A 15,816-nucleotide genomic window follows, 5' to 3' on the forward strand; every position below is an offset into this window, starting at 1 on the left:
GAGTTTGTGTTCAAATGTTTGCTTGTCACTTCTTGACTAAGAAAACAACAATATCAAGAGCAACGAAAATAATGACCCCAATTAAGTGCCTCATGTGTCAGGCTCCGTGCCAGACCCTCTCCATCCGCTAACTGACCCAAAACCTGTGTTGGTGCCATGAGGAGGTTGTACTGGGGAGAGTCTGGAGAAACTGATCCGTCAGCATGTGCAGCCAGAGAAGGCCTGGGTGTGTCTCTGACACCGAGGCCACTCCTCTGACTGCTGTGATGCTCTGGTGGCCCCCACGACTCCCACCTGCTAGGAAAGCTACAGTCATGGCTGCTGGGCACAGCTTGGTGGTTGGCCCTGGGTATTTATTTTTAAATATACTTTTCTTGAAGAAGTTCCTACAAATTCAGATTTTGCCCTCGATAGCCATAACCCCTTTTTAAGACCCTCCCTTTCTCAGGGCCTGTGTAACCCCTGTGGTGACCACATACCAGAACTGTCTTTTCTTTATACTGCTGTGCATTGTTGACACTTGTTCCACCCTCCAGGGGCTCCCCTCATAGCTCAGTTGGTAAAGAATCTGCCTGCAATGCAGGACACCCCTGTTCAATTTCTGGGTTGGGAAGAGCTGCTGGAGAGGGGATAGGCTGCTGCTGCTGCTGCTGCTAAGTCGCTTCAGTCGTGTCCGACTCTGTGCGACCCCATGGACTGTAGCTTAACAGGCTCCTCCATTCATGGGATTTTCCAGGCAAGAGTACTGGAGTGGGGTGCCATTGCCTTCTCCTGGGGATGGGCTGCCCACTTCAATATTCTTGGACTTCCCTTGTGGCTCACCTGGTAAAGAATCCTCCTGCAATGTGGGAGACCTGGGTTGGGAAGATTCCCTGGAGAAGGGAAAGGCTACCCACTCCAGTATTCTGGCCTGGAGAATTCCATGGACTATACAGTCCATGGGGTCGCAAAGAGTCGGACACAACTGAGTGACTTTCACACATACCACCCTCCAGACCGTCTCATCAGTTAGGATGAGGTGATGTTCTCTTAATACAACTTTCAGATCTCTGTGTCACCCCTCATGATCTGATACGTAGTAGCTGGTTGCAATAATTTACTGATCACCTTTAGGAGAAGAAATGTTTAAATAATCTTAACACACAGATATTGTTTGTCATTCTGTTTTCTTATCCAGTGGTATTGCATAGCTGCTAATGTAATATGACTTCTTTGCCTGAAGATAATCAAGATATAAAATGTTGTTTCTCTTTCCATCTATTTTTCTCTCACTTTTAACTCGGCAGCCACACCACAACCACTTAGCTTACCAGAAGGTGAAATCACCACCATCGAAATCCACCGGTCTAATCCTTTTATTCGGCTAGGAATTAGCATTGTGGGTGGCAACGAAACGCCACTGATTAACATTGTCATCCAGGAAGTCTACCGCGATGGGGTGATCGCCAAAGACGGACGCCTCCTTGCTGGGGACCAGATTCTTCAGGTACTCATTTTAATTCCTCTGTCAACTTGGCGCTTTCTCATTCTTAACTCATGAGATTAGAACATTGTGGTACAGTGGGACCTGTGTTGTATGTAGGTGAGTTTTGCTGTTTTTATATGCAAAGTGTGTCAGAATTTGTTTGGAATTTCTCCCCTTTCCCAAGTGCTGGCTCAGGACAGGTGGTGTTTTCTTAGCCTTGGGGCTGAGGGGAGAGGGAGGTGAGGCTTCTGTGTGGGGTGAAGTTCCAGCCTGGCCCACTGTGCCGGCTTGTCCACCTTCGTCCTTCCAGTTCTGCTTAGCCCTTCTCCCCTCTCCTTATGTGAGCCACTGACCACCTTCACTGCTCCATTCATCACTTGGCACGTCAGGACAGTGCACTGTGTAAGTAGACTTGTCTTTTCTGTGTGACCGCAGCCACCCTGATGGAGTGGATGTGGCTCTAACATCCTGCCAGGCATAACCACCTCCTTTAATAAAGTAAACCTGGAGCCTCAAGGAATTTCCCCACCCCTACCGTGTATGCTGCCCCTCAGGTGTGTTATCCCCACTGTAACACTTGGGCCCCAAAGCCTTCCTCTCTGTCCTTAGCACAGCTGACACAGATGGAACTTTCCAGCAGGGTTTTGTTTAGAAATACTAAGAAGAAACAGGGTACAGGAAGTGTCACCAGTCCTGCTTATGTAAACTCAGCTTGTTGACTGTGCGGTGTTTACCAGTAAGCTCACTCTTCACTGCACAGCTGTGATTGCTCTCACCTTATGACATTAGTCTCTAGCTGTACGAGGCTGGCAAAGCCTGTGGGCACCTTACCTGTACTCCCAGTCCCGAGGCTGGGTCCACGGGCTGCCCCCACATCCTGACACGTGGCCAGTTCAGGGAAAGAAAAGAACCCAGCTGCCCTTTTCTGCAGCTCATATAGTGTCTTTTCTTTGTCCCATTTTCTCCAACTGCCAGCCATTCTGTTAATAAGTATACATGGGTTTTTGTATTTTCTTTTTTGCCAACAGTGATATACTAGCATTAGGTATTCTTTTTCTAAATTTTAAAGGTAAAAATAAATACTTTGTTTTCATTTGCATTTGTTTGACTACAACGGAGGTTAAATAGTTTTTTAGGCTTTGTTTGCTAATATAGTTGGGCAGTGGACCTTTTACTCTGTTTTAGAGAATTGTGTTAATATAACTGAATCCTTATAACTCAACATTACAGTTATCTGAAATTATTGACTATATTTTTTGAAAATTAACTCAAAGCTATACATTTACACTGTAGAAATTCCAAGGCACTGTTGTTTATGGAGGCATAATACTAATAACTGTAGTAATAGTCATCTGAAATCCAGTTTAATGATTCAAATTGGTAACAAAAGTATGAACACATAACCTGATTAATGAATTCAAAAGGATCTCTGCTACTGTGGGCCCTGACTTCAGCTTGGCCTCTTGACTGGTGTGCTGGAGTCAGTAAGTAAAGCCACACCCCTCACCCACATGTGGAGTATTTATGGTCACTCAGAAGTGAATACTGGGAAAGAAGACTGCTTGGAATTTGTTACTATCTGGTTCTCTCCATCTTTATATGAGCTACATAAATAATACAGGGAGCCCAATTTGAAAATACCCAAGAGTTGTGAAGATGGTATATTTATAGAACAAAGAGCTCCAAGCCTGTGCTTTTATTTTAGCAAAGTATTTGCAGTAACAGGTGTGGCTTTGGTTTTCCCACATTAAACACACACCTTCTTCTGCTAAATAGGCTCTTTGACAAGGAGACCCATATACCTTCAGGGCCTTTTGTGATGCAGGCTTTTGAGCAGTTGGGAGAAAAAAAATACCACTGGTATAAATTACATCAGTGTCACAATTAAAGATAATACAACTTTTAGAGCATTATTAAGAATGAGCATTCTCAATTGGAGCTATCATCAATGATTGAGGCATGTTCAGTTTTGAAGGAAAATAACTACAGCCATGTGTTGATTGAAAGTGAAGTGAAAGTGTGAGTCGCTCAGTCATGTCTGACTCTTTGTGATTCCATGGACTGTAGCCCGCCTGGCTCCTCTGCCCATGGGGTTCTCCAGAAAGAATACTGGAGTGGGTTGCCATGACCTTCTCCAGGGGATCTTCCCGACCCAGGGATCGAACCTGGGTCTCTTGCACTGCAGGCAGAGTATTTACTGTCTGAGCCACCAGGGAAGCCCCACATGTTGATTGCACTGGTACAAAGCACATTTAACCAAAATGGTACAGTTTACTCTTAAGGTGCTGCTTTTACAAAGCCTAGAAATAATAATTTGTTTGGTCTCTTCTTTCTCTGCATTTTTCCAGCAACCACACATTCATGAGGGAAAACCTTTTTCCCTTGTGGGATATTCCACACCTACTGCTCAAGACTAGTTAAGAGGCTATATGCTTTCGCATGGCTACGACTGGGTTTTGACCAGAGTCATGTGATATCTGAAAGCAAGAAGGACAAATGTGAGCCTAGAGCTAGGTGGCTCTTAGCTGAATAGCCAGAAAGGATGGTTTTTGATTCATGGATCCATGGCCAACTCATCTTTTTAGACACTGCTTTAATTATGGACTTGATCCCGTGTTACACAGTGTTCTTATTGAGGGCTTGGGTGGTTACCAAATGCACAGAAGTCTCAGACTTGGGAGAATAGCAAGTTTGTGTACGATAGCTATGAATTTGGTTGAAGTTTTAAAGATGTCAGCGGGCCAAAATCAACAAAATTTCACGGTAATAGTGTTCAGAACTATCAACCCTAGATTAATAGGAAGTAGGGAGGCCTTGCTTCACATAGATTAATTAACATGAAAAAAATGTAAGGAGTTCAGGTGATCACACCTACCTCAGCCAGAGCCTGTCACTGTTGTTCAGAGCCTTGTCCCCCTCGCTGTCGCTTTGGGTCGGGAGCAGCTCTCACTGTGAAAAATACAAGAGCTGTGTTAATCTCCTCCTCTCACTGGGTAAACAGCTGGAGCTGGGTGTATTTTCTTAGTGATGTTACATGTCCAAAGATCAGTCATTGTACTTATTTCAAAGTTACAAAGTTTAATAAGTGTTCTGTGAGTACTAAATTATGCTTATATTTGTTAGATACGTTACACTTGTAAGTCAAAGAATTAGAGTGAAATTATGATTATCTGCTTTAAAGTAAAAGTCACTCATCTGAAATAAGGTATATTTAGAATGCGCCAGTTTCCTTAAGTTTATCTTCTCTTAACTTAAGTGGATTTCATTTGATCAAGCAAACTTGTAAGCCAGTAAACCTTCCGTTTCTGTTCCACTAGAGCTAGTCTTTCATCACCCCTTGCCATACCCGATGTTGACTAGTTAGGCTCATCCTGACTTGGTGGAGTGGATAATGGTAAACACATTTTACACATGAGACACTCACACAAGCTGTGAAATCCACCACAGGTTATCCAGCTATCATTAAAGGCTGTGATCTGAACTATCAATCTCTACTTACTGCTCTTCATTTTAAGTTAATTTTAGGAAGTCTGTCTTTTAGAATGTCTTTGTAAAGCGTTCTTTGTAAATAATGACTGTATATGTTTTTCACGAGGTTGGTCTCCTTTAGAAATGTTAAACATTTCCACAACTTGGGAAAATAAGAGTCGTCCTAATGCTTTCTTTCCAGGTCAACAACTACAACATCAGCAGCGTGTCGCACAACTATGCCCGGGCCGTGCTGTCGCAGCCCTGCAGCACGCTGCAGCTCACCGTGCTTCGCGAGAGGCGCTTTGGCAGCCGCGCGCACAGCCACCCAGAGGGCGGCTCGCCCCGGGAGGAGGTCTTCCCGGTGGTGCTACACAAGCGGGACTCTGCTGAGCAGCTAGGCATCAAACTTGTGCGCAGAACCGACGAGCCGGGCGTCTTCATCCTTGACCTGTTGGAAGGGGGGCTGGCGGCCCAGGATGGCCGGCTGAGCAGCAACGACCGGGTGCTGGCCATCAACGGCCACGACCTGAAGCACGGGACTCCTGAGCTGGCCGCCCAGATCATCCAGGTGAGCCCCACCTGCGCCCACTGCGTGTGCCCAGTCTCCCCTTGGCGCTCAGTGCGCATTCTCACCAGCAGGTACCAGCGATCGGTCTGGGGTGGTGTGATGTCACCGCACCATCCAGCCGGGCCACCTAAATTCTTCCACACTGTCTAATCCATGCTAGTCCTGCCTCTTCCCAGCTGATCTGCATCCCCGTGACCTTCCAGGTGGGCTGTTTCTAAAGGCCCTTTGGTGTCACGTGGCCGGTGGTGGTGTCCACACTTCACGTGTGGACATATGGGTGCAGCAAGACCCCAGGGGCTGTGGTCACTGAGGGTGCGACTCACCTGGTCTCTCCACTCCCCTTCACTTCTCAGTCCATAAAAATAGGGGAAGGTAACTTACTATTTAGAGTATCTCTATAGTGCCTTTTTTTAAAAAAAATAAAAGGAATCCAGAGCATTTCAAACACATAATATTCTCTGGAAGTAGGTTGTCATTATTAGAGAAAAGAAATGTGTTTTCAGTAACAGCATCAAAACAGATGAGTTAAAAACCAGAGAAGATCTTTAGGTTCTAGGATGCCATGGCATCTAAGGGGGAGTGGGGGGGAGGGTCCCACAGCCTTACAGGAAGGTAAAGCAAAATGGATTTTTTTAAGCAGGCACAACACATATTGCAGTGGAAACCAAGCATCCGTTAACTGAATATCTGAAATTAAGGTGGATTGATAGTCATGAAATATGTATATGTACATAGAATCAAATAACAATGAGGTTTTAAGACTAAGAAAACCCAGATTTCACTCCCCCCTTTAACCTACTCCCTTTTTGTTCACTTTTTGGTTAAATGTAGCCCTCAGGAAACACGCTCACAGCCATACTGCACTGAGAGGAGGTTCAGGCATTGGTCTTATTTCGTAGACTTCAAGCTTAAAGAAATGGAATGCCTTGACATTCCCTCACATCAGAGGCAGCACTCAGGGCACCAGGGCCTTTACCTGTGAGTCGAGTCAGCTGCTGCACCGCTGAGAACAGTTCATCTTGTGGGGGGAAATGGGGAAGAAAGTGAACCCAGTTTGGGGATTTGTTAAAGGAAATGAGTGAGTTGGATGGGCTTTTTGAAGTGAGAAGTCAGTTCAGTAAGATAGCCAGGAAGAGAGCAATATATATTGACTGTGTCTCAGGCAGTGTTCTAAACTTCTAACCCAAATGTGGAAAATATAGTTACACAGGTAGAAAACACACTTAAAAATTTTCATCAGTAATACATTTATTTTGATTTTTATAATTCAAATAGTTAAATAGTTGCATCATATTTTGTGCTGTGATTTTTTTTCCCCAAAGCATAGAAAACTCAAGTTGCTCAATTTAAATTTCTTTTTGAGAAAAATGGATGGGTTTGATCCCTGGGTTGGCAAAATCCCCTGGAGAAGGAACGGCTACCCACTCCAGTATTCTGGCCTGGAGAATTCCATGGACAGAGGAGCCTGGCAGGCTACAGTTCGTGTGGTCACAAAGAGTCAGACACGACTGAGCAACTTTCACTTTCAATAATCTTATTGAAGGTTGTAAAAATAACATAGATTCTGTGTCTAAAATGGAAATAAAATACCAAAGATAAAATATTGAAAATATGTTAAAATTGAATTTGCACTAAACACTGCAAGCGATGTCAACATTGTTTGGAGAACATCCTTACAAACTCCTGAGTGTATATGTCCACAGATAGACACGCATTTATACAACACCTACACATGCACTTACCTTGTAAGTTCTGAATTTGCAGCTTTGTGTCTGCAGTATGTTGTGAACATCTTAACCATGAAAATAAGTGTAGAACCATGTCCTGATCTTCACCAGCTGATCGACTCAGGCATCTCCTGTTGACAGACTTGCATGTTTTGTTTTCATTTTAAAAGAAAGTTACCCTTCAAGAAGTCCTGGGGAGGAAGAACACCTCCTTGGGGAGGTGGACTGCTCTGCCTCGGTTGTTGGGGAGGTGGGTCTGGGGAGGGTCTGTCCAAGAGCTGTGGGTATATTTCAGCGGCAGACACTTGAACCACAAGCTCACAAGACCAGCTCCCTTCCTCCTACCACCAGGCACTTGTAGCCACCCCAGGCAAGGCGCTGGCGCAGTGATGGGAAGTACCTGTGCTCTGCAAAATGAGAAACATCGGTAATCACTGGCGGCTGTGTCTGTATTTCCTCCAGGCCAGCGGGGAGAGGGTGAGTTTAACAATTGCCAGACCAGGGAAACCCCAGCCTGGAAGCACCGTCCGAGAGGCAGGAACTCAGAGCAGCAGCCAGCACCACGCACAGACACTGCCTTACAACAGACCCAGCTCGCATAAGGTGAGGCGCCTGCTCATGGTTCTGAATTCATCCACCCTCCAAGGATAAGTCATTACAAGCTGGTGAGACTTTAATGAGGGCTGTTCACTCCTGGAGAAGGTGCACAGAAGTGTTTGTGCAGTGTGTGCATCCTGCCACCTTGGAGAGTGCCTGTCTCAGTCTCTCAGTCAGTTTCTTGGTGGAGAAGGCCTCCTGCCAGGTGATTAATGAGAAGTAATTGTCCAGAAAAATCTTTGGTTTGTTTAGTTCTGTTTGAAAGTGGGACTTAACTTGCTCATTTAAATGTAAAGTTTACATAATTGAAAAGGCATAATGAAGACAATGATTGACAGCCTGTACTTAGCAATTGTAGGTAGCTTGCCTAAAACAGAATTAGACATGAGAATATTAAACACATAACTCATAAATTTCTACAGCTACATGTATAGCATACGTTTTTATCTTCTAGAATAGGAAGACTACCCTAAATCTTTTAAAATTCCTGTATGTTCTATCCCTACTTCTTCAGTATTTCACTGGTTTTGTAACATATACCAAGGTCTTTTACTTGTGCTGAGAATTTTGATACTGTCTCACTTAAGTTGCAGAAATTTAAAGAGAGTTTGTAGTTCCTTCTTGCTAAATGAGCTTCCACAGTCAATCTCTTAAGTAAAATTAAATTTCTTTACTAAACAAAAACATCTGTTGGTCTGCTTAAAACCACAGGAAGTTCCCTGTGTGCTCAAATGACTTCTTAGTGTAAGGAGAGTATTTGAGAGAATGCTTACCTTCAGAATGTCACAGGGATCCTGAGAAAAGCAACCCTTAACAGCAGAAGTATTTTTGGCCTGTCAGGTGTATCTGGTTTCCTAGCTTAAGTACAGACTTGTCACTGGTTTCTGGTTTAGTTAATACTTGTAAGAAATTGTATCCACAGACTCGTTCTCATTTCTGAATTGAAATTGAAGTATATGAAGGAAACCTGTAATTTTGCCTTCATGATGATGACCATGAAAAAGGACTTACTGTTTTGAATAGGAATTTCAAATAGTTGTTTCATATGGCTCATCCTTGCTTCATGCATATAATATATATTCCTAAAGAGTCATAAGGCAAAAATAGATTACTGAATCTATTTTTGAATTTTACATCATTGAATTTTACAGTAATTTGAGATATGAGTGTCTGTACATAATTTTAAGACACTTTTAAAAAACTACTTGGTCATTCCAACATTCATATAGAAAACTCTACTTATTTTATTTGGGGCAAGTATTTTTTTCTCTTAACTCTCCTGCTAACTCTTGTTGTCTTTAATTTTATATGACAACTGACTGACGCATTTGAAAAGACCCTGATGCTGAGAAAAATTTAAGGCGGGAGGAGAAGGGGACAACAGAGGATGAGATGGTTGGATGGCATCACCGACTCAATGGACAAGAGTTTGAGTAAACTCCGGGAGCTGGTGATGGACAGGGAGGCCTGGCCTGCTGTGGTCCATGGGGTTGCAAAGAGTCAGACACGACTGAGCAACTGAACTGAACTTATATGACAACATTTTAAATAGAATAAGTTTAGCATTACTGTGTACTCTGTAAATCTGATTGGTTAGAACAACCACATGAAATATACTTTTAAGTGTTAGCTATTTACTCCTAAAACACTGCATTTGTTATATAAAATCCTGATTTGGAAAAACGGTCTCCTAGGGAAAACAAACACAAATTCACCCAAAAAACCCTGTTCAGATGATTATAATCATTGTAAAAACCACTGCATACGTGAGCCTGCTACTAGGCCTCTAAGTAGCTGCTTAGATAAACATATGTATGATTTAGTACTTTAGTTGAAGTATACTGAGTATAATCTTTAAAGTTTGGTTTGGTTCCATTCCCAAGGAGAAATTGTATATCTGAGCCCTCTAGACAAATAAAACAACCATCTTTAATTGATTAAATACCTGAGAGCCAAAATTGCTTGTAAATATACTCAAGACTACTGAATTTACATGAGTTGTCTTAATAAAGTGGGTTTTGTCCATATTTGAAGGATACTAAGATTTCATACCTTTAAACAGGCCACCGCCTTAAGACATTTCGAAGTTTTCTACTAGATAATAACATTTTCTGGGAGTGCTAGGCAGTTCTTGCAAGTAGCTCCCTTAAATAAAATTTCAAGAGTTATATGTGTTCTAGGATCAGAGAAAGGGAGATGGGCCTGCAGTTTCAGGAGCAGGTTAACAGATAGGTACATGTCAGTGCTTTCAATTCATGTCATTAAAGGAATGCTACAATTCTGTAACCATAAACTCATATTTCTATTGTTGATATTGTTAATAATGTTAATTCTTACCTGCATATTCTCATAGTTGATAAATGTTGGAAACCTTCTGACGTTAGCTTTGCCTGTGGGATAGTAGTGGTGTGGTGTGGGTGCACACAAACATGTATACGGAGTGCGTCATATTATGTACACATGTTCGTATATTTGCATCTGCTCAAATCCCTGTGCAGGGACTTAAAGAGCTGTATGATTTGGGACAAGTTACCAGAGCTGAGCTGTTTCCTCATCCATAAAAGGGGGGCTCCAATAGTACTACTTACTTTGAAGACCACAGTGAAGATTAAATTAAATAATGTATATAGTGCTTCCCTGGTGGCTCAGTGGTAAAGAATCCGCCTGCTAATGCAGGAGACACGGGTTTGATCCCTGATCCGAGAAGATCCCATGTGCCACTAAGCCCATGCACCACAACTGTTGAGCCTGTGTTCTAGGGCCTGTGCTCTGCAACAAGAGAAGCCACCACAATGAGAAACTCCTGCACCTCAATGAAGAGTAGCCCCCACTTGCCACAACTAAAGAAAAGCCTGTGTAGCAATGAAGACCCAGCACAGCCAAAAACAAGTAAACTTAAAAAATAATACATATAAAGCCATGAGCTTTGCACATAGTAAGCCTTCAATATTGTTTTAATATTCCTATTACATATATATACCTTGATTTTATTGAATTCTATTTTCAAAAGAAAACTGGTTATCAAGAGTATCTCAGTAATAAGTAACAGTAACAGATGTCAATAAAAATAGCTTTTCCTTGAGAATATAGTTCGTTGGGAGTTTATTTCCCTGTCATTAACTTCAAAAATTCAATTATTTTATATCCTTTTAGCTTTTCATAAAAGGTTTGAAGGTAGATTTGCATCTGCTTCATGACTGAGTGCGCTGATAACCTTTGTTAGTCAGAATCAGAAGATAAGTATGTAGCTTTTTTGTTTTTGGCAGTTAGTAAAATCCACTCTTTAATACTACTGTCAACTTTTCTCTCAAAGAATATAACAGAAAAATGAAAGTAAAATTAATTGGCTTCTCTTCAGGATCTTAGAATTCAAGTGCATTATTTACTTTTGTAGATTGATCTGACCTAGGAGCTCATGGTAACTATATATAAATGATGAGCTAGCTTGTTTTACTTGGACTTGCCTGCATCAGCAGCTCTGAGTGTTTCAGTCCCATGTACAGTCATGTGACGAGACAGTAGTCCAGAGTTTGCCATTGTGATCCACACGGTTCCTGTGCCTGAGGAACTGTGTATTACTTTCAATTCTACAGTGATTTTTAAAAAATGCCTTTATAATCGCCACTTAAGTTTTTACTTCATCTGTCTTTACTTTGCCTATATATATTATTCATTATCCAATAAGTTTTTCCTCTCACATTTAGGATCTTGCCCAGTGTGTTACATGCCAAGAAAAACACATTACTGTAAAGAAAGAACCACACGAGTCCCTTGGGATGACAGTAGCTGGGGGCCGAGGAAGTAAGAGTGGGGAACTGCCCATCTTTGTGACCAGTGTGCCACCTCATGGCTGTCTTGCGCGTGATGGCAGAATCAAGAGAGGTAAGCTAGGGGCTTGGACAGTTTCACCACATCTCTCAAATTCAGCTCGCATTCTTACAAATGAAGAATATCTAACAAAGTTTTCTATTAAGCATAGCTTCTTAAAATATGCCTTGCATCAAGAATCCCTGGCCTCCGGGATCTAATGCCTGATGATCTGAGATGGAACTGATGTAATAATAGAAATAAAGTGCACAATAAATGTAATGTGCTTGAATCATCCCAGACCATCCCCCGTCCCCAACCCCAGCAGAAAAACTGTCTTGCATGAAACTGGTCCCTGGTGCTAGAAAGGTTGGGGACCGCTGCTTTACATATGGAAGCATAAAGCCTCTACAAGGTTAGAAAAATTCCTAATATAAAGGGAAATAGCTGGAGCTTAATAATGGTTCTGTTACTTTCTAACAGTTACTCAGACTGTTGGGTTACTTTATGTTGGAAAAGATCCTCTAAGAGATTAATGTTCCTAGCATTATGGCAGACTAAATACTTGGAAAGATCATCTCTCTTGATTTTACTAACTGCCAGCAGAAATACACTTGCTGACTATTAAAGTGTCTGAGTGGGAGGAAGCTCACAGAAGAGGTGGAGCAGAAGATAAACTTAATAAAAAGGTAGTGGTTTTAGGGATTAATTCATTCACAATTTCACAACCCCCATCAATACTACTAGAGAAGGAAATGGCAGCCCACTCCAGTATTCTTGCCTGGGAAATCCCATAGACAGAAGGAGCCTATAGTCCATGGGGGTCACAAGATTTCAACATGACTTAGCAACTAAACAACAGTCAATACTATATAATTTGTATGGGGGGTGGTAGTTGTAAAAATAGCATTCTCAATATATTTGGTTTATTTCATATGGAAAAGTGAGTCTTAGAAGCTATTTTCCAAAAGTGAAGTTGGAGCCCTACCTTACACCATATATAAAAATTAACTGATCCAAGACCTAAATATAAGAGCTAAAACTTAGAAGAAAACCAAGTGTAAATCCTCATGGCTTTGATTAGGCAATAGATTAATCAATGGTTATCTTAGATATGACACTAAAAACACAAGCAGTAAAAACAAAAACAATAGAAAAGATGAATGAAACTAAAAGCTTGTTCTTTGAAAATATGAACAAAATTGATAAACTTTTTGCCAGGCTCATCAGGAAAAAATGGAGAGGGCCTAAATCAGTAAAATTAGAAATGAGAAAGAAGTTAACAACCAACACCACATATATACAAATACAAAGGACTGTAGAGACTACACTAGCAACTATATGCCAATAAGATGGACAACCTAGGAGAAATGGACAAATTCTTAAGAGAAGTACAATTTCCTAAGACTGAACCAGGATGATATAGAAAATACGAACAGACCGATTATAGGTACTGAAATTGAATGTCATAAAAAAAAAAACTCCCAATAAATAAAAGTCTATTACCAAGTGACTTCATAGGAGAATTCTGTCAAACATTTAGACAAGAGTTAGCACCTGTTCTTCAGAAATTATTACAAAAAATTGCAGAGGAAGAAATACTCCCAAACTCATTCTATGTAGCCACTGTCACCCTGATACCAAAACCAGACAAAAATACCACAAAAAAAAGAAAATTACAGGCCAATTTCACTAATGAACATAGACTCAAAAGTCCGCAGCAAAATACTAGCAAACTGAACCCAGCAATACATTTGAAGGATCATATACCATGATCAAGTGAGATTTATCCCAGGGGTACAAGGATTTTTCAATATCCACAAATCAGGGTGATACACGTGAACAAATTGAAGGATAAAAACCATATGATCATCTCAGTAAATGTAGAACAAGCTTTTGACAAAATTCAACATCCATCTATGATAAAAAAACTTTCCAGAAAATGAGCATAGAGGGAACCTACCTCAATAAAGACCATATGTGACAGACCCACAGCTAACAGATTCAGTGGTGAAAAGCTGAAAGCATTCTGTCTAAAATTAGGAACACGACATGGTTGTCCACTCTTACCATTTTTATTGAATATAGTTTTGAAAGTCCAAGCTACAACAGTCTGAGAGAAGACTCTAAATTGGAAAAGAAGTAAAACCGTCACTCTTTGCAGATGACATATTAATATTTAGAAAGTCCTAAACATGTACCAGAAAACTACTGGAGTAGTTTTCAGTGAATTCAGTTAAGTAGCAGAATAAAAAATTAGTACATAGAAATCTCTTGCAATTCTATACACTAACAATCAAAGACAAAAAAAGAGAAGGGAACAATCCCATTTACCATCACATCAAAAAGAATAAAATACCGAAGAATAAACCTACCTAAGGATTTTCCCTGGTGGCTCAGACAGTAAAGAATCTTCCTGCAATGCAGGAGGCCAGGGTTCAATCCCTGGGTTGGGAAGATCCCCTGGAGAAGGAAATGGCAACCCACTCCAGTATTCTTGCTTGGGAAATCCCATGGACAGAGAAGACTGGCAGACTACAGTCCATGGGATCACGAAGAGTTGGACACGACTGAGTGAATAACAGTTTCACTGTTCAAGGAGGCAAAAAACCTGTACTCTAAAAGGTATAAGATGCTGGTGACAGAAATCAAAGATGAGACAGATGGAGAGATGGATACCATGTTCTTTGATTGGAAGAATCAATATTGTCAAAATAAATACACTACCCAAGGCAGTCTACAGATTCAGTGCAATTCCTATCAGATTACCAATGGCATTTTTCACAGAACTAGAACAAAAAACTGTAAAAATTTGGAAACACAAAATATCTGGACTAGCTAAAGCAATCTTGAGAAAGAAAAGCAGAGCTGGAGGAATCAGGCTTCCTGACCTCAGACTATACTACAAAGGTACAGTAATGAGAACAGTATGACACTGGCACAGAAGAGAAATATAGATCAGTGAAACAGGACAGCTCAGAAATAAATGCTATCATCAATTAATTACATATCTATAGTCAGTTACAAGGGAGGGAAAAATATACACTGGAGAAAAGACAGTCTCATCAGTAAATGGTGCTTGGAAAACTGGACAGCTACATGTAAAAGAATGAAATGAGAACATTCTCTAACACCATACATAGAAATTCAAAATGAGTTAAAGACTAAATGTAAGACTGGATACTATAAAACTCCTAGAGGAAAACATAGGCAGAACACTGATGAAAACTGAAGCAATGCCTGGATCTGTCTCCTACAGTAATGGTAATAAAAATAAACAGTTGAGATCTAATTAAACTTAAAAGATTTGCACAGCAAAGGAAACCATAAACGAAACAGAAAGACTACCTACAGAATGGGAGGAAATATTTGCAAACAATGCAGCCAACAAGGGGTTAATCTCTGAAATATACAAACAGCTCAGATATCAAAAACAAAACAACAAAACAATCAAAAAACAGGCAGACGATCTAAAGAGATATTTCTCCAAAGGAGACATTACATGGCCAAAAGGCATGTGAAAAGATGCTCAAGATCTATGTATTTATATATATATATATATATATATATATATATATATAACTGAATCACTGCTGTACACCTGAAACCAACATGACATTGTAAATCAACTAAAAATCTAAAACAGTAAACTGGACTTTATCAAAATCACAGATTTTTGTGCTGCAAAGGATACATCATTTAAGTGAAAAAACAACCCACAGAATAGGAGAAAATATCTGTAAATCATGTATCTGATGAAGGGCTTGTATCTAGATACTTATAGAACCCTTATAACTCAATAATAAGAGATAAACTAATATTAAAATGGGTAAAGGATCTGAATAGTCATTACTCCCAAGAAGATACATAAATGGCCAATAATCACTTGAAAAGATGCTCAGTGACACTAGTTATTAGGGAAATGCAAATTCATCACTAGGATGAATATAGTTTAAAAAGACAATAACAAACATTGGCAAAGATGTAAAGAAACTGACTTATAATTTGCCAGCAAGAATATAGAATGGTACGATTGTTTTGTAAAACAGTTTAGCAGTTCTTTAAAAAGTTAAACAGTTATCATATGACCTAGCAATTCCATTCCTAGAGAAATAAAAACATATGTTCACAAAAAACTTGTACATGTAGGTTTATAGCAGTACTTTCCATAATAGCCAAAA

The 15,816-nt window shown here is 40.6% G+C and overlaps 1 protein-coding gene across 6 annotated transcripts in view; it reads left to right on the plus strand.

Moving 5' to 3' along the window:
- The window catches only part of LNX2 (ligand of numb-protein X 2), an 87,208-nt gene that overhangs the window by 54,457 nt on the left and 16,935 nt on the right, over nucleotides 1-15,816 (plus strand). For 4 of the 6 annotated variants that reach the window (XM_081549373.1, XM_081549372.1, XM_081549371.1 and 1 more), the window contains 4 exons: nucleotides 1,287-1,486; nucleotides 5,136-5,504; nucleotides 7,694-7,834; nucleotides 11,533-11,710. In XM_081549373.1, the coding sequence (XP_081405499.1) occupies nucleotides 1,287-1,486; nucleotides 5,136-5,504; nucleotides 7,694-7,834; nucleotides 11,533-11,710 (888 nt within the window). The remainder of the gene's footprint in view (nucleotides 1-1,286; nucleotides 1,487-5,135; nucleotides 5,505-7,693; nucleotides 7,835-11,532; nucleotides 11,711-15,816) is intronic. The other 2 variants (XM_081549376.1, XM_081549375.1) reach the window with 1 other exon arrangement.

Source organism: Giraffa tippelskirchi, chromosome 12 (assembly GCF_054371585.1).
Source record: "Giraffa tippelskirchi isolate mGirTip1 chromosome 12, T2T-mGirTip1v1.2.pri, whole genome shotgun sequence".
NCBI classification, from domain to species: domain Eukaryota; kingdom Metazoa; phylum Chordata; class Mammalia; order Artiodactyla; family Giraffidae; genus Giraffa; species Giraffa tippelskirchi.